The 25977-nt window shown below is 44.4% G+C and overlaps 1 protein-coding gene across 2 annotated transcripts; it reads left to right on the top strand.

The window, feature by feature from the left end:
• The first annotated feature begins 256 nt into the window (after positions 1-256).
• SPATA2 (spermatogenesis associated 2) lies at positions 257-11285 on the top strand. 2 transcript variants are annotated; one of them, XM_049816847.1, is made up of 3 exons: positions 257-452; positions 4033-4458; positions 6247-11285. In XM_049816847.1, the coding sequence occupies exons 2-3, from the start codon at positions 4141-4143 to the stop codon at positions 7498-7500; spliced, it is 1572 nt and encodes a 523-aa protein (XP_049672804.1). In that variant the 5' UTR covers positions 257-452; positions 4033-4140; the 3' UTR covers positions 7501-11285. The 2 variants fall into 2 exon arrangements, with proteins under 2 accessions (XP_049672804.1, XP_049672803.1); XM_049816846.1 differs by lacking the exon at positions 257-452 and adding an exon at positions 693-1007.
• The last annotated feature ends 14692 nt before the right edge of the window (positions 11286-25977 follow it).

The raw sequence follows: 25977 nt of genomic DNA, 5'->3' as shown, positions 1-25977 counted from the left end.
GGGCGGGACCGGCGCTTCGGGGGCGGGGGTGGGGGGGAGCGGGAGCGGGCAGCGCTTCCGCCCCGCGCCTGGGGAACGGGCGATTTCAACGGCAGCCCAGCGCCACGGCCGAGGAGCCGCGGACAGCGGCAAGAGGCCGGGCGCCTCACCGCGGGCTCACGGCTCGGCCCGGTGCGTGCTGGAGCCGTCCCGTTTGCTGAGCGGCGGAGGGGCCGGTGCGCGGCCGAGCAGCGGGACGCGGCGCTGCTCCCTCTCCCTCGGTGACCGCTGAGGCCGGTCTGGTGGGGGAAAGACAACCGAGCTCTCAAGGGAGGGGCGACGCGGCCCTCCTCTGGGGCTGCGGGGCGATACAAAAGCTGTCGGTAGCAGAGCAGCGCTTTAACGGGCCGTCCTTCCTTACGGGGAGCGCGCAAAGGCATCCCACGTCCACGAAACGGCCGCTTCGTTTCCCGGTAACGTTCCTTCTCGGCCTGGGAGCAGTCCCGGCGTCCGCCGCGGGGGCTGCTCGGGCATTTTGCTCTCCACGGACGGCGGCTCCCGCCCGCCTCCGGGGCCGAGACCGGCCCCGGTCCCCCAGCCCCCCGCCCGCCACCGCTGCCCCTCCGCCGGGCGGGGCGTGAGGCGGTCGCCCCGCCCCCTCGCTCCCCGCCCCGCTGACGTCACGCGGCGGAAGCGCTCCCCGCTGTAGGAGGCGGTGCTCCGCCCCTCGCGGCATCCACTTCCGGGGCGCCGCTGTCAGCCGCCCCCTCCCGCTGGCCGGCGGCAGCCCCCGGGCCGGTGCCGGGAAGGCCGTAACCGTGAGGGCGAGCGTGCCCCGCCGCTGGCCAGCCGGCAGCCCTTCCGGGGGCGGGGGGGGGGGGGGTGGTGGTGGTGGCCTCTGCTGGGACGTCGCGGGAGCGCGTGAGGGGCCGAGGGGGTCCGCAGTCCGCATCCGGGTCACCGGGAGCTTCCGGCTTGAGCGGCGGCGGGTCCCGGGCGGCTGGCGCGGCCCGGCGCGGCGCGGAGCGGTGAGGGACGGGCCCGGCCCGCGGGGTGGCGGCGGCGGGGGCGGGGTGGGGGTGGGCCGGCTCTGCCCGCCCGGGCTGCGGGCCCTCGGCGCCGCGCCGGCTGCTGAGGGGAGGGGGCGGCGGGTTTGCCGGGGGCGTGGGCTGCGGCGGGCGCTGCGCCCCTTTACCGGCGAGAGGCTGGAGGGAAGCCTCCGTGGGGCCGGCCCCCGGGGCTCGGTGGTCAGCGAGTGGCGCTCACGCCGGGGAGGCGAAGGCGGTGTCCCGGGGCCGTGCCCGCGGCTCCGGGCAGCGGCCGGCCCCGTCCCGCTTTCCCGGCCGGGCTGGGCGTCTCCGCAACAAGTGTCTGCGTGAGAACCGAGGAGCGAAACGGCTTCAGCCGGGTGTTGGTTTGTGTGTTGTTCCTTTCCTCGCCCTTGTTTTTATGGTCTGAAATTCCTCAGCGGTGCGGTGTCCGCTGGTGCCATGAAATAGCCTTTGTATCGGGGATCATTTTCTTTTCAAGTGGTTGGTGGAAGTCTGGCGTTTCTGGCCTCCCTAGCGTGGGTCAGGAGAAGGGTGTACCTGTCCTGTGTCCCTCCCCTTCTGCCGTGAAGGTTTTTGCGTGGCTGTGCCCTGCCGAGCAGTCCAGGGTAGCAGAGTGTTGGTTCCCTCAGCTGAGGTTTTGACCCAGGAGATGGATAGAAGCGTTTCCTTGTCTCACCAGCAGAAACTAGATTCTGACCAGAACTTATTATTTATGCATCTCCGTGAAATCTTGAGGTTTTCAGTCAATAATTTGCAGCAAAACAGCCTTGTTACCTTATCTGTTCTATCAGCCAGTGTGCTTCTTAAAACTATATTTATCTGTGCCTGCTCCCATATTGAGGTTTTTATTGAGCCTTGTAACCATGGTTGTTAGCTGTTCGGAGCCTTCCTGGTGCTGGGTGGGCTGCCTGGGATGGGGATGTTTTGCTTCTGGAAGCTCTGCGTGCAGAGGAGCAGCTCTGCAAAGGCTTGCTGGGGTGTTCAGTTTGTTGTGTTTTGCTTTTTGGCTGTGTGGACTCTGACTTGTATACAAACCGCAAGTTGAAATCAGAGCTGGCAGTGGCTTTGAGTATCACGGTCGATAGGGCCTTGATGCAGGACTTTGCTTTCATTTGGGGACTTTCCTAATCCTGACATCTCGTACGTGTAACCAAGCACTTTTGTTTAGTAGTTATTAACAGTGGAGGTGGAAGAACTGTAAATAGTTAATCCAGCTCCTTGTCAGCACAGGATTGTTCCTTGACCTGGGCGTGTATTACTGATGTGCCAGACAAAGAGCTTTCTCTGAAATTCTCCTGCGGAGCCCTTCTTGCTAAGGAACAGACATTCTGTTATCTTTGTCTACAGACTTCATCTTGCACAACTTAAGGAGGAAAGGTCTCCGGAAGGGAGAAGGGTTTACTCCTGTCCCTTATGCTCAGATGTTAATTTAGAACTCCACATTTCCTGTGATTCACAGGTTGTCTCTTGACATTGGTGCAATTTCTGATTGTGGAAAAACCGAGAGCAGTGTTCCTTTGAGCAGAAATTGAACTGCTAGTGAACTATCCCACATGGTATTGTCATTAAGTGCAGCCTTTCATGAAGTAATATTAACTGTTGATTTTTTTGTTTGTTTGTTTTCCTGGCCTCTTGGTTGTTAGTTTGTGGTCCCCTTCGTGTCCCCCTGTGTATTTTGTGTTATGGCTCCTTTCGTTCAGTTAATTTTGGTCTCAACAGTGATTTTCATTTTAACAGGAGTGTGTGGGGGCATTGATCAGTATTCTAGCAGCTACAATTAATATTGGGTGGAGAGTATTTTCTGAAGTGCTGTTTCAGACTGACTACAACCAAAACAGTGCATTGATTTCTCCTGCCTCCCCTCCCCTTTGTTCGCAGTTGGGAAGTCTGTAAGGGCTGTATCGTGTGTTTATTTAAAAAGCAAAGCCTGTGGTCTGCTTTTTGATCTGATGTTCCTCAGGCAGTCGAGATGGAGTCCATTGGCCTGTTAATTACCTTGGTTTTGGTAAAGTAGCATTATGAAGCTTCTTTTGTCACCAGCTTTTTCTGTGCAGTATGTGAGCTCAGTGAGATGAAAATGTAGATCACTATATATATAAAAGGAACTATCCCAGCAAACAAAAGCATACATGTTGTAAAACCAGAAATGATTCTGCTTTGTTCTAATAAAGCTGCTAAAAAGGGCAGGTATAGCTTTTTTTTCTGAAAAGATTACAATCATCTTTGCGGCTGCCAGCGTTCAGCTGAAACTTTGGCTGTAGTTTGCAGCAATCAGGGGAGTGTGTTCTCTGTAGGATGGCTGCAGAGCTCTCCCAGCAGAGCGGTGGCCTGGGAGTGCCATCAGGTGGAATGTGAGTGGCAGTCAAAAGCCTAGAATATGTTAAAAATAAAAAGGCAAAGTTAATTAATATGCTCACTCTAGGGGCAGTTCTGTGCCACTAGGGGAAAAGAAAAGTAGATGCTTTCCCAAGTTGAGCAAAATGAAACTTCTTTGAGGGATTTTTTAATGATTATATCACTGTGCAGGGCAAAAAAAAAAAAAAACCCACCAAAACAGCAACTGATTAAAATAATGTTTGTGTAAGTTGTTTGCACTGAAAGGGCAAAATAAATCGCAGAGAAGAGACCATATAAACTCATGCTTCTCCTTTAAGTTTTTTGCTGTGAGTAACTTTTGCCTTGGTTCCCTAAACCAAAGAGCCCTCAGTCTGGGCTTGAGCCTACACACCAGCGGTATTGTATCGAACTCTCAGTGCCTTGCTTGATGTAGGTTTGTTGTGCTGTTTTAGGCAGATAACTAGAAGAGGAGTAGACAATGGCAGTGAAAGGCAGGACAACAGCATTTCTGTAGACTTGCGCTTTTTCAGAAACTTAGAGGCTGTTCTGGGAGCTGCTGCTCTGTGAACCATTTTATAGAATCCCATGAAGCAGATAGATGCTGTGGACATCTGGGATTTATGCAACTGTGATGACTTGTCTTTGTTTTCAATTTTTATTCCAGAAGAGTTGCCATTACTGAAGATTCTTAATGCCAGATAATCAACCTACTGCCGAATAACCATGAAAGAGACGAGGTAGCTGGCCAAGTGTGAGATAAAAACTGATTTCAATGGATACAAAATATAAAGACGATTTATTTAGGAAGTATGTACAGTTCCATGAATGCAAACTGAATGCCTCTGACAACAAGCAGCGTCCTATTAATGATGAGTATTTGCGAGTGGCAGCGGCAGCCTTACTTTGCCTTCCCAAAATTGATCCCTTTTATAGATTCCGGCTGATAAAATTTTATGAGATGGCTGAAAACTCACTGAGATCTGTGAAATCTTCAAGTTTACATTCTCTCCATAATGCATTCAGCATGCTCGAAACAGTTGGAATTAATCTCTTTCTTTACCCCTGGAAAAAGGAGTTCAAAAATATTAAGGTAAGGTGTTTTATGTGTGGCCACAGTGAGAACATGATTTGGTTTTTTTTCTTCTAACACATTTCATACATTTCCTTTAAAGACTTCCTTTTTTCCCACCTGTTAGCATGATATATATATACATTCGTCTATATACAGTTGGTAAACAGAAGCCATAGGAAAATTTTTTATGTAAAGTAAGTGAAGTTTGTGCTGGTGAGAGTATCCTGAGAGCAGAAGTACAAGTACTATCTGCATTTATAATGTAACCATAAAACAGAGGAAGAGCTTATTTAAGGTTTTTGTTCAGCTTACCCTGCTACAGTGCCTTAATTTCTACTTGAAGATGCTTTCAATAGGGTGAGTGGTCAAGTTGTGTTGAAGCTCACTCAAAGTTTGATTTTTGTCTTGCAACAGCTATTAATAGAGCACAAGTACTAACAACCAATGCATGCATTCAAATGGATACTTTGCTGAGGTTCCCACAAGTTATGTGGTAATGGTAAAGGAACTTCTCTGAAAGAATTGTTTCCACAATGTCGTTTATCTGCTTGTCAGTTCTCAATTCATGAAGTTCTGATTTTAATGTACTTTCAAATTATTTGCCTATGCCAGGGTCTCAGAGGGAAAAGTAGGAACTTGTATATTGCTCGGCTTGGGTCCTGGAAGTCAGGTAGTGAGTTCTCTGCTGTTGATTTTTCTATTTTATTTTTTACCTGTTCTTATGTGCTTATTCAAAACTGCTGCAGCATTTCAGTAATGAATGCTGCAGGTGACTTACAAGAACAGTTTTGAGACTTGGAAGCTGGATAAAAGCACTACCAGTATAGGTGTTTAAAGTCATTTGCAGGTGTTGTGCACTAGTAGTGGGTATTTTTGTTTGTTTTCCTTAAAAAGACTCTGTTTCACTATTTAGCAGAGAATTTGAGTGTTATTAGAGCATTTGAGAGTTCTCTGTTTCTCCAAGGGGAAACTACCTTCCTCCAAGATGTCTCCATAAATCTTCAACATTATGCTTAAGTTCTGGCCTTTGAAATGTTGGATGATCCATTGAGGATATCTCTTGATGCACTGCCAATATTGACTTTGGTTGTGCACTGTGGATCCAGTACCTGTTCTATACAAAGATGTGATGGGCAGGCTACTCTTGCCTGCAATCCAAGACAGTTTGAACTGGATTAAGAACATACCTCAGGCATGCCAGATACTAAGGATACCTCAACTTGCACAAACTCTTATATTTGGTTTTGGGGCTTTTTTAGTGGTAGTTCTGGACCTAATATAAAATTAAATAAAACAGGCATTTGAAACTGCATAGTAATAGTACACAAAAAAGAGCACACCTGAAGTATGTTTAAAGCTGAATTGAAGAGGACTTGGGTTCTCCTTCAGTAATTCCAAGTTCCTGTTGTCTCTACCTAGCCTCTGTCCAGGGGCAATACATGAAGTCTCTGCCTCTTTATCTTTTGTGGTAGACTTGCTTGTAAATGCAAACGTGTCTGGTATGCATAAAAGTTAATGTCAGTGTAAAGCATAGCGATTTAAATCAACAGGGAGGACACTATGCTAATCAGGATTTAAATTTGAATGAAAACTCTTGTACTTTGAATTTGCCTCGTGTGGAATTTCCATCTGCTGAACAGGAGGAATGCAGAGATGGAGTTCATCTTGCCATGGGAGTTGCATGTGTTCACTGTCATTATTATTCTATTTAATTACATAGTGTCTGTCATTGAATTATCTGAACATTTAGTCCACCACTGAATTTGTAACCTAGTTTTCCTTTTATTTCCCCCCTACCCCCCTTAGACCTACACTGGACCCTTTGTTTATTATGTAAAGTCTGCTCTAACTGAAGATGATGTAAGGCAGATTTTGAACTACATGGGCTATGTCCAAGAACTGGGAACAATGTATAAGCTCAAAGAGCAGGTTGATGCCATTCAAGTGAAAATGGTTTCATTTGAACTCTTTTTGGCCAAAGTGGAATGTGAGCAGCTTCTTGAAATTCACTTGCAAGTGAAGGATAAAGGTTATTCAGAGATTGATGTCATAAATGAACGAAAAAATAGCAATGAAGACGTTAGAGGCTGCTCAGAAGCCATGAAACGGCGTGTAGAGTGCAAAGAAAACTTAAACACTTCCATGGCACGAATGGTACTCCAGAAATCAGCGAGTGAACGGGCCTCTAAAGATTATTTCAAGCCAAAGGTGAGCAAGCCTTCTAAATCAGTGGACACATATGATAATTATTGGGAAAGTAAGAAACCACCTTTGATGAGCTCACTGAGTCTCAGGAAAGAACCAATTTTAGTTGATGCAGAAGATGACATCAAAGATGAAATTATCCGTCCGTCACCCTCTCTTCTGACAATGTCAAGCTCCCCACACGGGTGTTCAGATGAATTCTTGCCAACTTCATCTCATCACAATGGCATGCTAAGAACAAATGTCCCTTACAGCTCCTATTTTTCTGCTCAAGAGGACTTAGATTTATATACTGATCCCGATTCTAGAAGTATGTTAAATTTTAAAAGACAAGAAGCTATTAAGCCTGATGTATGGCTGTTAAAAAATGATGCCAACCCCGTTTACCACAAACGCACCCACCTAGCCAAAGAGACAGCTTCCCTCAAGTGCCAAAACTGTGGCGTACCTTGTGGCACTTCTGTTTGCCAAAAGTGTGACAATCTGTTCAACTCTAGGCAGGAATACCCAGCAGTGAAACAGAGCACCTATTCAATCAAACCACTTCCAAATGATGGCTTGTCTCCTGCGTCTGCTTTAAGGGAGAAACCTCAGTACACATCACAGACTCAGAGTCAAGAGAGAGCTGCTCAATTCAGTTCAAAATCCAAACCTTCAGGCACCTCGCGCTGCGGCTTTTGTAACCGATCTGGAGCTGCAAACACTTGCACGTTTTGCTCAAAAGTCTCATGTGACACTTGCCTCAATGCTTACTATTATGATCCCTGCTGTAGAAAAAGCGAGCTTCACAGATTCATGCCTAACAATCAGTTAAACTATAAATCATCCCAGCTGTCCCATGTAGTTTACAGATAGACTTGATTAGTCTGTTTTGGAGGGGGAAGGAAAGGGGGAGGGGAAAGGGCTATCCTAACTAATGTTCTGACTCCATTGATAAGAAAATACACTGACCTCTTACGAAAATGACATGTCCAAATATTTGGAACCATGGTTCAGTGATCAGGTGCCAGTTCTTGATTTTTGTGGCTTCACAGATGCTGCAGATGCATTAGATTTCATGCTGCTATAATTTAGGTAACTCCTAAATGATCATTACTTTTCAATTTAAATGGGGGAGAAGAGCACATTTTCCTTTAAAACTTGGCAGCTGTTGTATTTTAGAAAAGTGGCGTCACACCTTTCTATTACATTGCAGTCATCTCCTTGCCCAAATAAAACCATGCAAGGCTTGAAAATGAAGTCTAAAAATTAAGATTCTCATTTTCTATTAGTGATGAAACTACTGCCAGTTTTTGATAAAGTATGACTTCAAAATGTGCAGGAAGTATGTGAATGGCTTGTTTTGCCAACAAGGACTATTTTTTGACGTGTGTCTGCATTTCTTGATCTCCAAAATGCAAACACGACAGCATCTCTTCCTTTCGTCTTTATGTTTCTTCCTTCTCCCCTTACCTTCTGGTTGTTTATCTCAAGCTTATGTAATCTGAATCTGGACAATACGTGCTTTATTTTCTGGTGTTGCCAATATCATCCTAATGGTTTTTACTGTATGGTATTTTAAAAAGGTGAACCTGTATTCATGTCACTTAAATTATGCCTAGAGTGTTGTCCTTCCAGCTGAGTACTGATTTTCTTTACTTTCTGTTGCACATGTATTAAGTACTGTTCTTTGTACTGTAAATAGGTAATTTGGAAACAGTTTATTTTTAATAAATATTTAATATGTTGAGTTCTTAAAAGTGGTAGAATCATTATAACTATGAAGTCTCTCTGGGTTATTTTTCAGGTGACTTTTTGTTTTTCCTTGTACTGTATTTCATAGCTTATTATAGTCACTGTGGCAGACTGATGTTCTTGGCTCTGATCAATTTTCGCTTTTTAATCTGACTTTTTTTTCCCCCCCGATAAGGCTATCACTAGTCTAAGTGGAGTCTTGTTTAAGAATTGCAGGATTTTGGTTCTCGGTGCACGCTTTTCCTTTGTGGTTATGGAAATTGTAAGTATAAATGTTACGTTGCTTCCAAATTCACTGCAAAGTCTGTAGTGTAGTCCAGCAAGTAAAGCACTGGCCTGGTTAAAAATCAGAGCTCATTTGTGACTCCTGTTAAAGTAAACCCATTAGTTATGGATGTGAATCAGATAATAATATTTATCTGTATTACTGTAGCACATAGGAACCCTAGCCGAGAACCAGGACTCCGTTGTGCTAGGCTCTGTACAGTTTGACCCCCAAACAACACCTGATTATGAATAGGCTTTAGTTTTTTTGTTAAAAGGAAACCCACAAGAATCCTTCTAACTTCCTTATTCCAACTAGCTAGTTAGAACAAAGTATCAGGCAACCTAACCTGATGTGCAGAATTAAATGTGTTTAAAATATCTGTAAAGAACTCTAGCTGAGATGTAAACTTTGTAGTCCACTTTGCACTAAAATTATTCACTTAAGGTTTTTTAAAACACTGTTAAGAGTCTAGGCTTCTAAACTTAAATGTCCATTGATCCCTGTGTGACAGAAACATGCATGAATGATCGTTTGTCTTACATTTTTTGGGTGGGGGGAGGGCTTGAGGTAGGTAGAGGGGGAAACTATATAGGCTAATGTTGTAAAATAGCTAAAATAATTTTAGCCATAAATGGGTGTCAGAAGTATTATGGAAATAAGATGAAACCTGAGTCTTACAGAGGGCTGAGAACAATAAGTTACTGTACAGTTTGCACTAAGAAACAAAGTGAATGGCCTGTGTTTAGCAATCAGGGAAATTTCTGAATTAAGTGACTGCAACTGAACATAATGTTATAGGCAAGTGTTGCCTTGCTGACCCTGAAGGTTGGGGTGAATATTGTTTAGGTGAATGATTTTAAGGTTTTCAAACTCTTGTATGGTTTTTTATAAATATATATATATATATAAATATGACACAAATGTAGATACATTATGTATATAGTGAAGAATTTAAAACCAATTTTACTATTAAAGTACAGTCTAAGGGTGGTTTTCATTTCAGTGGTTATGTTGTTTTTGTTCATCTTCTGAAGTGTCATGCCTGTTTGGCTGCTATACAGTGTATCTTCTAGTTCACTAGTTCAATTTCCATATGGCTACTCACACTACAGTGAATAACTAAAACTGTGATGCCACGTAATTTTTACGGTGAACATAGCAGGGACTATACTTGCTTTGAAAAAGAAAAGTCCTGTGTATATATGTCATGGAATACTGTAGTACAAAACTGTGTTGAATTGAAGTGATACCATGCTCTATTTTTGTGTATCTTACTGTATGAGGTTGCTGTGATTGATACAGTAAAATATATGCTAATTTAAAATGCAGGTGTTTTGCATCTGATTTGTTTATATTAATTTATGTTTTGAAGGAATTTAAAAATAAAGAGGCCTTTAAGAAAAGGCTTAACTCTTTTCTTAAAGTTGAGTGCATGTAGCTGTCTGTTTCACAACTGCGTTTTGCATGCAGAAAAGAGTTGGTCCACAAGGGTAATCTTGGGGGCAAAATGGGCAAGAGTGTATATGTATCATGAGCCTCAGCTTTATGAAATTGGATGTACTGCCTGCAGAATGCAGAGCTTTTTTAAAAACGTTTATTTTCAAGTCTTAGCAGCATGACTCAGTTTGTTCCATAAGAGCATGTAAGCCAATATGTCAGCAATCTGCAGCAGACAGACTAATGTGGGGTAGAGAGCAGGTTTCATGTGTGATGTGAAGCTAACCTACATTGATTTCTAGCCTTGACTCTCGATGTCATATGTACTTTTTCTAACTAGCTTCCTGATGTAAGCTGCATCTCACAGAAGATGTGTGATACTACTGATATACTTCTTGGCACTTGAGTTAGGCCTTCTGGCTCCTTTTTCATCCTGCTAGCTCTGGAGCAGGATAATTTCTCAAGTTCCAAACTAGATTATTTTTTTCGTTTGTTCTTTGTGTTAAAGCATGTCAGCTGAATGCTTAAATGCCTGAAGTTCCATTTCTACAAGTCCTCTAGTCTTATGGTCTGTTGAGGTTACTGGGAGTATCAGGGATGATTATAAAAATTGGGCTCAAGGTAACAAATATTCTTGCAGGAAATGTTACCTTACACTGCTGTGCTGCTTGTGCTGTTGTATTTCTGATGCATATAAAACAAGACTTTATCCTGTTTTTTACTGTCTGACATTTCTGATTACAGACCTGTATGTGTGTCTGCTGTGTCTTTTGCTCTCAACAGAAGTTTAAACGTTCAATAAGCTGTCAAGTAGTTTCAGATTTGACGGTTTGAACCGACAGCTCCTTAATTTTTTTTTTCTTTTTTCTGGAAGATGACTGTGGATCACAAGTGTTTAGTACATGTTGCTAATCATGCTGTAGAATCTTTTTAGGGGGAAAGATACACCTTTCCAATATTTGTTTAGAAATAGGAGCTAATCTGAGCATGGTGATAATTGGTATGTTGCCAGAGTGACGGAGAGAAAAGCAGGGGGGTGACCGCAAGTTAAGGTAACATGTTGATGTACCTGTTTTGGCTCTAACTTACTTCTCTGAAATCAGTGGGGGTTAATTAGGCCTTTTAGTATGGCCATTACTGTGGTATTTAAGCAGCAGCTGAATTGGTCTACAAATGTTCCTGTTATTTGTGAAGGGTGTTCCATGCTTTCTTCTGAAAATCATGGGATGTGGTCCTGTTTGTCTAAAGATTGTAAGTATGTAAATGTCTTGGAGCTCTTGTATAAAATGAAGTATAAAATGAAGTAAAATTGGACATTGCAGTTACTTTTAATTACTTTTTTTCTACAGTTGATCATATTCCCCTAGAAAATAATTTCTATAACTTGTCTTGCCGGTCTGAAAATGTAGGGGCAGGGAATCGGTAATTAAGTAGCTTTCTGGTTTTGTACTCCTACACCCCTGCTGTGAAAACAAACTCCGAGGGCAACCTTTTGCATTGAGCCACCATATGAAAATGAATAGACTAGTGTATCAGATCTTCTTACACAGTGCCTAGCAGAAGGCAAAAGGTTAAGGTATGTGATGCGGCAGCAGCTCTTTTAACTCTAAAATCCTGGAGACGTGCCACATAATTGAAGCTCTTCCATCTGAGGAGAGGTGTAGGAGAGCCAGAGAGCAGCTGCTTTGTTTGACAGGCTTGCTGTACAGATTTCAATGTGCTAATGTGTGGAAAGCAAGGCTGTTCCTTACAGTATTGAAAGCTCTCTCCCTTGAAAATATCTTAGCATATTTTATACTGTGTAGTGGGTCCTCGGTTCAGACTGGAATCTAGAGCCCTGCAACAAGGTAACCCGTGTAGCACTAGAGGCAGGTGGTGTGCTGATGGGCAGCTACCTGCAGCCAGACTCTGTGCCAAAGTCAGAAAAGGCAGTTGCAGTACCAGTCCACGTAGAGCTGTGGGGATGATTGACCTGGAACCAGGAATTTACGGCCCATAGCAGTGCCCAAAGTGGAGCAATCCCTATAATTCCTTATTTTTCCCCTCCTGTGCTGCTTTTGCTGCTTTCACAGTGTGAAACTGGCTATGGGAGCTCTGGCATTGCTACAAGTTGTTGCTTTTTGGGGAACAGCTGCTTTGCTACCCTGACCTCTGCAAAAGAAGGGATCTCATCTCCTTAGGAGTCCCTGCAAGCAGGGGAGACACTGCCTTGCTCAGGGATGGTGGGATGTTGCCAGTTGGTGTCTGTCATTTTGTAAGGCAGAGTTGCTCCAGGCTTTTTCAAATGCAGGCAAAATGCTTCCCCCATGTGGGCCACACTGCCACAGATGCCTTCCTGGAGAGCTGGGTTTGCTGTTTCCTTACCCTGAGGAACAGCAGGGTCAGAGGTGATGATTACTGCTGGTCCACCAGTACAGTCAGCTGCCCCTACTCCTGATCCTCTCTCGGCTGGCAGCAGTGGGTCTGGTTTTCCACTGTGGTAGCAGAGGAAAACGGGCTATGGAAATCTTCCTGACACCCGGCAGCTTCCTATGTTGCCTGTGCTTAAAACCAGGCATGGACTTCCACTGAACTTGGAAAGGCTTTGTGCAGAAAAGAGGTGGGCAGGTGGAAATGTTCCAGATAAAAATGAAACAACCTGCTCCGATTCCCCCCCCCCCTCCCCCCCGCCTTAAGCATCAAGAAGAAATTTCTCTTGCAGCATTCAGAATCTGGGAGGCACTAAAGTGATATTGCAGGGAACTTCAGATGAGGTTAGAGATTGTTTTAATTACTGGTATTTCCTATTGGTGGGATCCTTTCTTAGTGCTGCAGATCCTGAGTGTAAGTGGTGGTGGTACTTCTGTTCAGGCTGGGCTCTATCATAGTAGTTCCTGCTTTGAGATGAGGATGTGAAATACCTTCGGACTTGGGTAATAACACCCATTTGTTTTTCCTCTCTTATACTGGGCTTTTAGTTAATTCTGCATTGGGCAGTTCATTGCATTGAAGACAATGTCAAAGCTCCAAGTAGCTTTAAGTAGTGCAGGATGAGACCTGCAGTGTGTGGCTGACAACTTGCATGTGGCAGCTGCTTCTGCTATTGTGGGTGTGGGGCTGTCATGCTTCCTGCTTTAGAAATCATTCTCATGATAGTCATACTGTTCTGAGATTTTTTTTTTCATCATCAACCTGCTTTAAAAAAAGAAAAAGAAAAATCAACCCACAACTGCTCATCAACTCCTTAGTGAAAAATGTTACTTTTCCCCAAGTAAGTAAAATCCGTTTTGTAGCTTTGTGTGCACCATGCTCTAATTTAACTGCCTTACCTGAAATTTTCACATACCAGCTTTCTAAACCATGGCCAGTACTGATGAAGTGTCTTCATTGAAGCAGCAGTCTCTGCACGTCTCTCCATAATTGCACGTGTAAGCTCTGCTCTGCACTTTACCTTCCAGTTAGGCAAGAAAGAGCTTCTGTAGTGACCCAGTTGTGGCATGTGTAAACCCCAAACCCTAATAAATTAACTGTTAATTCAAAATAGATGCTACCAATCAGCAAGTCTAAAAAGGAACGGCCTGTTTACATGTCTTAGTGCATTTAGGCTAACTACTATATTCATGGGAAACCTTCCCACAAAGCAGCTCTTTGATGGAGAGGAGAGGCCTCTTCCTCTCCTGTGTGGTCTGCTGTGTGCGTCCCTCGCAGCACTGGGAGTGGAGGGGGTACATGTGGTCCCACAGCAGGACCGCAGAAGCTGGTAGAAGCTCACTGACTAGTTACAAGAATCTGTGTGGTCCCTTAAAGGGTACAGAGGAACCCTGTTAGATGTCCACGTTAGCAGAGGGTTGGAGGATCTCCGAAGTGGAGCATGGCTGGGTGGGAATGCTGAATGCGACCCGTGGAAATAGCTGCATAATTGTTCCTTGGCAGTTTTTGACACTAGGAGCCAGCAGACACCTGACAGCGCTTTGCTGGCTTGGTTGGGATGTGTAGGTGGGTTTGTCTAACTCTGAAGTGATGGGGTTTTTGTTTGGCTAGGTTTTTTGGACGTACTCTCCATTACAACCAAGCATGCAGTGGAGCCTGTAATTACCCACATGGAGAGGGTTGTGTTTTGACCCCAAAGGGATGGTGGAGGGAGCTGGCAGAGTGCCACTGCTGGCTTTCTCCATGCCTGGCAGCACCAGTGGTTGGGTGTGCCCAAGCAGGAGGGTGGCTGTATGGATCTACTGGCTGCAGCTCGCATGGGTTGACTCAGTGGCAGAAGCAGAAGGGGACGAGGATGCCATCTGCCGCATCACCTGTTCAAAACCTCTTCCCTCAGGCTGTATTGCTGGGGTTAGCCCTAAGCCTTTCTGTCCAGAGGGGTCGGCTCGGCACCGCTGTGAAACACCTCCACAGGAACTCGGTTTCCTTTGGAAAGAGCTGGTGGAGGTGGCTCATGTATCGCTTCTGGGATGTGCACTGATGGTAGAATGCCATTTCCATCTCTTTTTGCTTTATGCTTGGTTCCTGGCCCTAAAAATGCAAACCTGTTTAGCATCTTTTCACACAGTATTAAATGAGAAGATGTATTCTTATAGCTGTAACAAGCCTGTTTTATAAGCTGGCTTTGGGCCACCTCAGCAGAAATCAGTGGGCTGTATGCATATGCTCTGCCTCTCCTTTTTAGGGGAGAGTGGGGAGAGGGGCTTTATTCCCCACGCTCTGCCTCTCACTCTGGGAGAATTAAAGCCCCTCTTAGGGCAGCTACTCTTGCATCTTTTGCTATGATTAAATTCTCTTATTCTCCACACCTTAATGACAGAAGCTTCTCTGAGAGTTATTCCTAATGCCTGGAAGGGGAATGAGCATGCGTGTGCATTTTCTACTCTCCTTTGCTGCAAAGTCATGTGAAATAGCTATAGATGGCACTCTGGTATTGGTTACTGCCTGTGCCTAGCTGGTTTTGTGCTGAGAGGATGGAGCACAATGAAACTCTGTCTTGGGAGAGTAAGATCAATTTGGCCAGCTTCTGAGAGAAGATTTATGTACAGCTTCTGCAGCGAACACATGGTGTGAGCAAGGCTATAGTTAAGGGTAGGAAGGGTAGAAATTAAGTTTGAGGAATGAGGTGAAGCCTAGTGGCAGAACAGCATCATATTGTAGGAATACTGTTAACTGCTATACAGATTTTTATAGACAGTGCTTCCATGTAGATGATCTGGCATTCTGGGTCTTGGGTTGATAAGGATTTAAGGAAACTTTGTACCTCATTTAAAGGGATGTTTTATTCAGTGTCTGCCCAGGCTTTCCATGCCCTAAGAACTTGTGCTGGAGGCTGTGGTGCCCCACAGGCTGCATGCAATGCCTGTGCTGCTCAGGGGTTTGGCTGTCCTGGTGCTGCTCCAGGACAGAACTGGGGAGGTGTTAGCTGAGTTGAGGGTGCTATTATGCTCTGTCTCCTACTCCTAGGTCACCGGTAGGGAATTTCAGCTTGAGAGCACAAAACCGTCTTCATGTAAATCAGTTATAGAAATAAGATTTAAAACGGGTGAGTACTTGTGGGTAGAAGGAGATGTTTGCTCTGTGCGTGGCTCTTGCCCTACCGGGGAGGGTCTTACGTCTTCAGAGTTTGTTCAGACTTGAGAGGTGCTTTATGTGCACAGTCAGTCTCAGGGATCCCTTTCTTACTGCTGCATTTCAATATTCAGATAGAGAAGCACTGATTCATTTGAAATGCATTCTTTACTCCAGAGATCACTGCTAGGTGCTATGAAAAGTCTGCCATGTCTAGGTTTTCAAGACTCATTCACTTGGACTCTTAGTGACTTCTGCCTGTTTCAGGAGTCAAAGCCTGATTCCTTTTCCATTGCGACTCATAAAGTCTTGGACTATTTAGAGGCATAGCAAAAATTGAAAGAATCTCTTCTAGCAGCATCGAAGCCTGTGGTGTTTGAATCCTTGATATGAAGGTTTCTCCTGCTTGGACAATAGTTCATTTTAATGCTGTGAAATAGAGCATGACAACTGTGCTGCTGTATATACTACAGTAAGCATTATGTGCTGCTTAATAAAATGATACTTCTGTCCAAGAACTTCCTTTCATAATGAAAGAAGGAAGGTGCAGTATTCAGATACTAGTAACTCACACCTAAAACTTTTGGCACAAATTTGGCTCAGTGTTGTTCTACTGCCTGGAGCTGGAGTTAAAGTCTTTCTGGTTCAGTGCTCACTGCTTAAAATACAGCCTGTTAAATGTTGCAATGGTCTAGATACTTTTGGAACCTAGTGTCTGTCTGGTCTGGCTCTGCAGGGAATTTGGTAAGCAGAAGTGGGGTTGAGACGTGAAGACGTGGTGTGTAGCCATTGTTCAACTTGGGTTTAGCTGCAATACAATGGAAAGCTGAGGAAGAAAACAACCTGTTTTCCATAAAGTCATTTTTGAGATGTGTTAAAACACTGTGAGGTCTATAAACATGATCTGGGGGAAAGAAAGATGAGAGATCCTTGGAAGCAACATACAGCTGCAGAAGTGCAAAACCTACAGGACTTTGCCACCAAGAAGTCTACCTGCTAGGAATGATCAAAACCTTGTTGTAGTACAAGCCTAGGGTATAATCACTGTATTTTGCTTCTTGGCTGTTCCTGAGTTTGTAGTCTCAGGGAAGGTTATAAGCATCTTCTGGTGCTTTGCTTTTCAGTGCTTGATTTAAAAATCTTCTTCCTTTCATTGTACTTCCTACTTCTTTTCAACAGGCTCAAAGCCTGTTGGCAAAATGACTTTTACTGAGCTCAAGTAGGATGCTCACATGTCTTGGGAGTGAATGTAGGTTTGACACTGATTTAATTCTGCTTTTTCTGCCTGCAGCTTATCACTCAAGCTCTCCAATGAAGGACTTTATTTCCTCAGTCAAATATTTTCCATGTGACTAGATAATAGCTAGAGGCAGTGATTTTTGTGTCAGTGCTTGGCACTGTGGATTTTCTGTTCAGAAATCGTATGGCCATCTGAAAAGTAGTCCTAAAAAAACCAAGCACTGCATTTGTTCAGTGTGACAGGATAAGATGAAGTGATGGGGTATTTTTATTTCCATGGCACTTAAAATTTGTCTTTTTTTCCCCAACAAAGCTTGAAGTCACAGGGAGGTTCATTCATTGTCAGTAGACTCCTTCCCTGTCAAACTGAAAGTCATGTCCCAGTTTCTCCATTTGTACTCCCTGGAACATGGTGCTTGTGAAAACACCAGCTTAGCTGCTGGGGATGTCCAAATTTCACCCACCTCCTCGATGGGCTGTAGCTGAAAAGTTTTTTTTCCTGATGCACTAGTGTCATGACACCCAACAGCTTTGCCCCAGAAGCAGCTTCATGAAAGGGAGCCTGATTTACAGTTCTGTTCAGTCAACAGCTCTCCCATTGCCAGGAAACAGAGGTTTTTAGGTGGGTTTGTGATTAGTGAAAATTGTCTGCTAGAAACCTGATTGAGACACTGGACTAGCTTATGCACCAGTTGCCAAGGCACTATCTTTTAATCATGACTGACACAGTTGTATATTGAATACAAAGCCTGGCACCATAATCTTTGTGCTGTTTTAATGCTAGTGAAGGACCACTGGTTACAATGTGGTTAAACCTCATCTGTACAACAGGGAGAGGAACTGAGGATTACAGAATTAATACTAGATAAAACCACAGGCATGAAAGACTCATTAAAAACTATCAAGCCATGGAGTAAAGAAATGCAGGAAAGAAATGACACCAATGCCAAAGAGCAGTAAGAGTAGGAAGATAAGGGGAGAAAGTTATTGGCCTGACAGTCCTTCAGAGAGCAGGAGAAAAAATTGGCTTAAAAATTGAGCCTGATAACGAAGTGGTATCTAATGACTCTACATGCAAAAGTGACTTTTCCTTGAAATACTAGAGTTTTATATTCTAATGCAGAAAAAGGAGGTAGTAGCAAAGGAAGTTGATAGATTTCAAAGGGAATATTAATTAGGAACGATTTGAAAGTCCAGCCAAAGATCTATTTAAATTGATGCATTTCTAATGGAAATTAATCCGCCACGTGTTTTCCTAAAATAAAAATAACTTGGTAAGATACTAAGTCTGCATGTGTTCAAAGTAGACTTTGAACGTTAGAAAAAAAACCAACCCAAAATTAAAGGAATTCACTCGAGCGTGTGAAATGGCTGGTCTATACTGCTGCCTGGTGCAGGGCTGGGTGGCTTAGCTGTGCCAGAGGGCTCAGCTTGCAGCCCTTCCCAGCAGTGCTGCTCTCAGGGCTAGGAAACACGCTGAGCTCTTGCTAGGAGAGGTTGATTTGAGTTCTTCTGGCTTTCCATGATGTTTAGAGCAAGAAGGTACTGATTCTTTGTAGCTTGTTAAGATACGAGTTAGCAGAAGCTGGCTGCCGAGCAGAAGGGTACCTTGCAGTGTTTTTGTCAAACTGGTAGCTAGGGTTCAGTTCTGGGAGGAGCAGGTAGGGCTGGGTAGAATACGTGGCTCGGAAGGAGGGCGATTGAACAGTAACCAGTTTTCTGGTTATATGTTAGCCTCTTTCTTTGATTTCATGTTACAACCCTTTGTCAGCTGCTACGTGTTGTTCCTTTGGTGTCGCTTAGAGCTGTGTTTGATTTATGCCAGTTGAGAATCTAGTCCGTAATTCCCAAGGATGAAGCCTTATTCACGACTACAGAGGTTATATTTCTTGTCAGGTCGTTTCACATATGTGGAGACTTACAAAGCCACAGCACACAGATTTCCATACACTTCCATTTGCTTATGTTGGGATGGACTTGATTTGTCATCTGGCCATGTGTTTTCTGCACACTGAAGCATGATGTACTGCATCCTTGTGCAACTGAGACCCATGCTCCCTTGGTGACCTCTGGAAAAGTATCGAGAAAATCAGCCTTTGGAGTTGTTAATGAAACAGAGAGCCTTACAGAATAGTTTAGTGCAGTGACAGACCCAAGAGGATTTTAAAATACTAATTTTTTCCTTTCTTGGACAAAATCCAGATTCTTGGCACCAATGCACCTTAGGGCCAGCAGGATTCTGCTCCTGTGTGTGCATGTGTTGAAGGCCATGAGGCATGCACTGGTCTGCCAGTGCTGGGTGCACCAGTTCTACTTTGCAATGCAAATGTGAGACATAGTGAATGTTAATGGATCTGTCTGCATGCTTGCAGAGATTTTGCAGTAAATGAGACTTTTAGGCCTAATGCATTGAATATATCATAGGATCCTAGAAGTGTGCCAATGTTTTCAGTTTTGTTGGGAAAAGCAGGCAGGTATGTGGCATAAAGGAGACACCACAGCTGAAGGACACAGGGAATGGCTGAGCTAGTAGGTGCTCTTTGATCTCAGCACATCTGTTCCCTTTGAGATAACTTCATGAAACACATAGACCCTTTGCACCGTTCCCACAGCTCAGCCCTTATCATTGCTATGAAATCGCCATGAGCTGGAAGAGTTTTCTCTGTTCTGATGTTTAAAGGCGATGATCCCCTGTTGTGACTGGGATAACTACAGTCTCTGCAGACGGTTCTTAGCTGGTCTGAGTGCTACCTACTTATGTTTGGGTTTTATGCCCCTTGCTTTCCAGGCTTTTGTCTGATCCTAGGAAAGTAACCCCAAGGCATGTGCTAACCCTTGACTCCCAGCATTAGAGCCTGCTCCAGGACCTTCAGCTTGTTGCTTCACAGATGTTTGCCCCGTCCCCCTCTGCTTCGGTCTCTTCACTAAAGTTTGACTGCTGAGAAAGTACGGCAAGGGGCGAGATGAGCTCTTTGCAGCAGGCGAAGGTGGCAGAGGAGAACCCTGATTACTGTGCGGGCTGTTTCCTCCTGGCGGTGCTGACATCGAGTGGGATCCAGCCCCCAAAGTGCTCCCGGGGGTGCTTTGCAGTGTCCTGCCTGGGGCTGTGGAGCTGAAAGGGGCTGATTTAGGGAGAGCCTGGGAGATGATCTTGAAAGTTAAGGGTTAAACTCTGGCCAGCTGGACTTTAAGTAGCAGGCAGCATTCAAAGCACAGCGGACAAGTGGGATGTGAGAAGCCGGAATATGCAGGCATTGGGAATTGTGGGTGGCATTGAAAAGCCAAATACAAGAACAGAAACATATATTTTAATATATATTTCCATTACAGACACAAGCACAAATTGTGAGGTGGGGGTGAAGTGCATCTCAAGCGCAACATATGTGTTATCTCATGCCTCCATCTAAGTATACAAGCATGGGATTAATGTCTGTTTAACATAAAGCTGAAAGTTTGGCGTACAGATGGTAGGAAGTTGGGCAACAGCATGTGTAGCTTGTAGCATAGATCTGTCTTAAATGAATGCTATCACCTAGCGTTGTTTCTCACAAAATGTTACCCTTCAGATCCATCCCTAACCCACTTGCAATGGTGCTGAGCTGCCTCTTCAGCACAGGCGTACTCAGGAAATTATAGGCCAGTGAGTCTGATCTCGGGCTAGGTAAGAATCTAATGACGATAAAATGAGATGAGAACACAAAGCAGTGGGAGAAATATGAGTCGATAAAAATCAGCCAGTGTGGCTAAATCTTGTCAGACAAATGTAGTGGGGTTTCTCCCTGCCCCTGCTTTTAAGGTGATGATGCAGTGAGCAGTCGCACGCAGGAAGCGATGGACACAAACATCTGTAAGACACTTGGCACAGTGAGGCATAACAGACTGATGGGTAGGATTAGTAGGTACAAAATGTGCCTGGGAGATACCAAAGGAGCAAATGTGACTGGCATGCTGAAAAACTCATTGCGTGCAGATTTCGGAGCCATGCACAGACAGCTAATACGCAGAATCTCATACCGCACTGTGTGCAAAATAAACACTGTTAATGCTGTTTGCAGGTGGGGAAACAGGTCCAGCGAGATGACACGATTTGCCAAAAGGGAGAGCAATGGTACTGGAAATAATGCTTTCCAGATTAATTTCATTAGTATGGTGTACTGTGACTGTTTTGGTATATCCCTGCTCTAGCCAAATAATTGTGGGGTACCGAGAGAGGCTTTACAGAGAAACTCGCTCTACATTCAGGCAATTTTGCTTCCGAATTTTCTTCTGTGCCTATATATGATGATCTTCTTTGTCTTCATGAGTCTCACCAAGCCTATCTTGAAAGGTCAAATATCAGGAGCATGCTTTTAGGGAAATATCTTTGACCTCATTAATTATGTTGTAGCTCTGGCTTTTCTAAAGCTGAGGACACTGTCTGCTTTAGGAATGCAACTGAAAATAGTGCTTTTATTCTCTGCTCTCTGTTTGCTCTCTAAAATTAAATGCTCTTGTGGTCTGAGTGGAAGCCAAGAGTGGTAGTATGCAACACTTTAGCTGCAGCTGGCTGGCTTGGAGACCTCTCAACTGGTCTTCACAAATTTTCTGCCAAGTGGGGATGATAATGCTTCACTAAGATGCCCTGCTCATGCAGGGAGCTGGGAAGTGACTTATTTTGTATCTGCTGTGTTTAGTCCCTTTGAGCCTTTCTGTAAGGGGCATAAAACAGCCACTTGAGCAGAATCCAAAGCTCTCTCTTCAGTTCCATGCTTTTTTAGTGGATCAGTTCTGTGTTTTCCATTGTATTTAAAATTAATCTACTTGTAGATCCCTGGTTTTATCTGAAATAATCCCCAAGTTGTCCTTCATGGGCTGTATTCCTTCACAAATGATCGTCTTAACTCAACAGTGCTTATTTTATAGACCTTTCCTTATAATATACTTGATAATTCTGTGAGATATTGGTCTGTCACTTACAGAAGACTATACATTTCTTTCAGAATCTTTTTGTTGATTGTCCCAAATGAATTTTGCCTGGCAGCTGCAGATATTACTTTAAAATTTCCTGTGGCACACCTGACTAAAACATCACTGTGCTGGTAGTTTTGGGGTTTTGTATTGCCAGGCCAGTCACGGGCTGCAGGCAAGTCATGTCAGTGTTGTTGAGCGCTTACCAGTAAATGGGTTTAATAGCAGGGTTTTCACAAGGAATTAAATACCAGCTCTGTCACTGAAAGGTTTTATCTCTAATGTAAGGAAGCACGAGTGAGGATTTGTACTGACCTAACTAACTCTTCATCTCAGTTGTGGCCACCAAAGCTTCATATTGCCCCAAGAGCTGCAAAAGCTGCATTGTCAGTGTTGCACGATGGAGGTAACAAGGCAGAGTTTCAGTCACTTGCCTGAAGTTACAGAACAGTTCAGTAGCAGAGCTTGGAGCTGTTTCTGCAGATGTGTGCAGCGAGGTCTGTAGCTTGCCATGCAATGGGCAGGACAGTACAAAGGCTGGAAGAAGGTGGCTGGGAGAAATGTCCTTGTTTGGGAAAATGAGTTCCCAACACAGGCTGAAGAATGCTAGAAAAAGGGTTTATCCAATACTTCTGTGGAGGTGATAAATGTTAGTGGGAACCTGCTGGAGTGCAAACTCTAACTCTGAGAATTATGAGGGAAATCAATGTCAAGACAATGTTTTCTGTGCTTGTATAGCTTCAGAAATGAAGACTCCACCTTGACTTTAGCTGGGAATTTGGCTTTGGCTGGTGGGCAGTGTTGCCCACCATCTGATCTCTGTGGACTTCTGTGCCTTGAAAAATAAACAATTTTTTACTGTCCTTTGAGGCAGGGTGTTTTAAGGATGCAATTTGTCTAGAGACTGCAAGAGGCATCTAGGAGCTGGGACTTTTAGAGGTCTAAGCTGGCTGTCTCGCAGTGGGTACGTCGTTAGCCTGCTGCCAGCCACGTTTTCTTTGTGTTTGATCAGTACAGGCATTTACTTTGGTTGCACCACAGGAACAGTGTGTGAATAGGTAAATAATTATTTAGAGCGGCTTGTTTAGTCTCACATGGCCTTTTTTGCTCGTACAAAATGCTGACAGGGGAGCAAGTCCTCCTAAGGGTTACTGTTTCCTTCAGCTCCCACCTGAAGCTTCTCCATTAGCTCAAAATGATTTGAGCTGCAGGTGTGCTGATGGCAGTGTATGGCAAACACCAAACAAGGGCAGAAGTGAATCCCTAGCAAGGATCTCACGCAAGATTCACCCTTTGTTTTTGATACTGTGCAGTGTTGTGCTCTATACGTGACTGGCAAAGTGGGCAAGTGTGCCCATTTGCACATTAAGACCTTTCTACCCCACCCGTGGCTGTTTGGTTGCTGCCCCTCATGCTCAAAATAGAGCTGTTTCTTAGGGAACTCCCCTTCCTCCAGCTGCTAGCCCTGGGCTGCACAGTGGAGATAGTGTTTGCATCTGGTATTGAGCCTTTTGCTGCCTGCAGATATCCTTGGTATCGGACACAGCTGTTTGGACAGTTTTCTGAGTCATTAATCCAGGCAGGCGAGTATTGAGATAGTTTCCTCCCAATTGTCTCTGCACTCCCTTGTCCCATGAATACATCCATGGACTAATTTTTCATTTGAGTGAAGGATGAGGCTCCTTTCACCTCCCTGACAATGCAGAACGCAGCAGGATTTGGCTTGGGCATCGCAGCGCAGCTGGCTGACTCGTATTCCTCGTGACCACCCCTGTCCTGGTGGTGAGACCCTTTCATGGGGCTGTGCTATTTCTAGTCACTCTCAGATTTGTGGCTATGTGCCCTTTCGCACAGGAGTTTGAATTTCCATCTCCTGCTGACGTGCTGTAGTGGCCTGCCTGGGCTGCCTGCTCCTGCACGGGTTCGCTTTGCCTCCTTGTGCTGTCTCCTTGAGCCTCCCTCTTCACCGGTGAACGACTGTGGGGCATAACAGCTTTAATTCCTCCTCTCCATCCCATTACCCTGCTGCTCTCCTGCTTGGGAGGTGATGGAAAGGACTCATGTCTGAAACACCATGAAGGGCAAGGCCACCCCCAGAGTCTCCACCTTCCCCAACCAACAGGAGTAATTATTCAAGCCTCTCTCTCTCATGAATAGTTTTGAGATCATGTTTTTTGAGCACAATATCCTTAGAGCTGTTTTGCCGCTTGAGCCCTGGATCCCTGCTCCCTGTCATTTTATTTTTACCTCTCTCAGCTTGATTATTGATGAGAGCAATTTGAAGTACGTGCCACTTTATTCGGCAGGAACAAACTAGGTGTACAAGAGAGAAAAATATTCCCATCCTCTTTGTAGGAGACTGAGCAATGTGCTTCCAAATCTCTGCACACATGTACTGTCATTGATTCATGTTTCTGAGGACAACTCTGTCATTTGCATACAGACGACTGTGGTTCTTCCAGGCTTTGCTATGCCTCAGGCTGCAGCTGGGCTTCATGTTCATGCTATGGAACATGTTCCCAATCTGTATCTGTCACTGCTACTTAATGAAAAAGCTAAACATCGCTTCTGTTGCAAGCTCCTCTAATGGTTCAATTTTAATTTGCGTGTTGCTGACTGATTTTCTGTTTAGGCTATGATAAATAAAAATTAGACATTCAGAACAGATCTCTAGCTAGTGATGTCCACACCTTTTGCAAATTTAATTTATGCCTCACAACATCCCTGCAATCTGCTTTCTTCCGAGAGGGAAACTGAGGCAACCAGAGATGACCAAGGAAACTGAGAGTCCTAATGCTGGAAGCAAATCTATTGCTGCCAGTACAGGGTCACTGGGCATGGTCCAGTTACCATCTCTGTGTGCCAGCCAGGGGCTAGTCTGAGTTACCGAGGCCATCAATTGAAAGCTCTGGAAAATCCAGTGATTTAAGGCAATCCCATCCATGACTGCTCTGTTTCTCTGCTGGACACGAATGTCGCTGCAGCAGAGGCTGCAGGAAGCAGCATACTCCTGTATGTCAGCCCCTCCAGCCCGAGCCTCGTGTTTCGTTATAAACCACTTTCTAGCTGAAGCGCCCGACTTTGCAAAGAAACGGTTCAAGTGTGGCAGAATTTCTTTCTTGGCTTTGCGCTAAGGGTCTTCTCATTTGAGAGGTTTCTGTAAGACTTTGTTCCTAGAAGTCATTGGAACGGAAATGAAATGTTTCACTGGACATTTCGAAGTGCCACTGCTGCCATGGTATGTGCAAGTGGTATATGTGCACATTTATCTACTCTTGACATCAATGTTCAGTGTGTTGAAATGAAGTTAATGTTCAAACTCAAGAATTTTATGCTGAATGGGAATGATATTTTCATGTGCTGCTCAATACCTGACTTTCTGACGTTCCTGGATGTTAGTAAGTATTATAATTAAGTGTTGTCTCCTTACAGTTTTCTCGTAGAAATGCCTGTCCCTTTTTAAAACTGAAATGTGTGATTAGAATTGTTGTATGGGCTTAAGTTCAAGGTGTAGGCTGCACCTTTCATTGCCTGTAAAGGTCCTTCATGTAAGAAGGAGTAGCTATTTGTAAGCAACATTATCTGCCAACAGTACAGGTTTCATGGACATTTTGCCTGAAGAATTATCTGTGTTGCTACTGTATTCAGTACTGCCATTGCCAGAGACCTTTAAAATGGGTGTAACCATGTCTGTTTTCATAAAAAGGAAGAGAAACACCACTGCTTAAGACTGAGGGCAGAAAATTGTAATTCAAGACCCAACTCGCGCCAAGGAGATCATTAGGGAGGAATTAAATATCATTAATAATCAGGAACAGGTCACTTACAAAATTCCTCAGACCCTGGAATTCCAGGGATCACAGGATAGTCTCAGTCTCATGATTGACTGCAACGATGTAGAGTCCGACCTGCCTCTGAGTCTGTCAGTGCTTTTATCAATGACGGAAGCACTCACAGAGGATACTGGATAACTTAATTTAATTTTAAAATAAAACATTTGTACCACCAAAGCAATAAAATCCAATAAATTCACAAATGACCTCCCAGCTGTAGTGCTGTAAAAATCCTAAATGGAAGTCTGAACTCCATCAGCCCTTCATTTCTTAAAAACAAAATAGATAGATACATCAAAGGACCAGTAACAGTTTGGGAAGGTAGGAGGTCTG

Source organism: Accipiter gentilis, chromosome 14, assembly GCF_929443795.1.
Source record: "Accipiter gentilis chromosome 14, bAccGen1.1, whole genome shotgun sequence".
Taxonomy (NCBI): Eukaryota; Metazoa; Chordata; class Aves; order Accipitriformes; family Accipitridae; genus Astur; species Astur gentilis.
The sequence above is the reverse complement of the archived record's forward strand: the minus strand, read 5'-3'. Positions and strand labels throughout refer to the sequence as shown.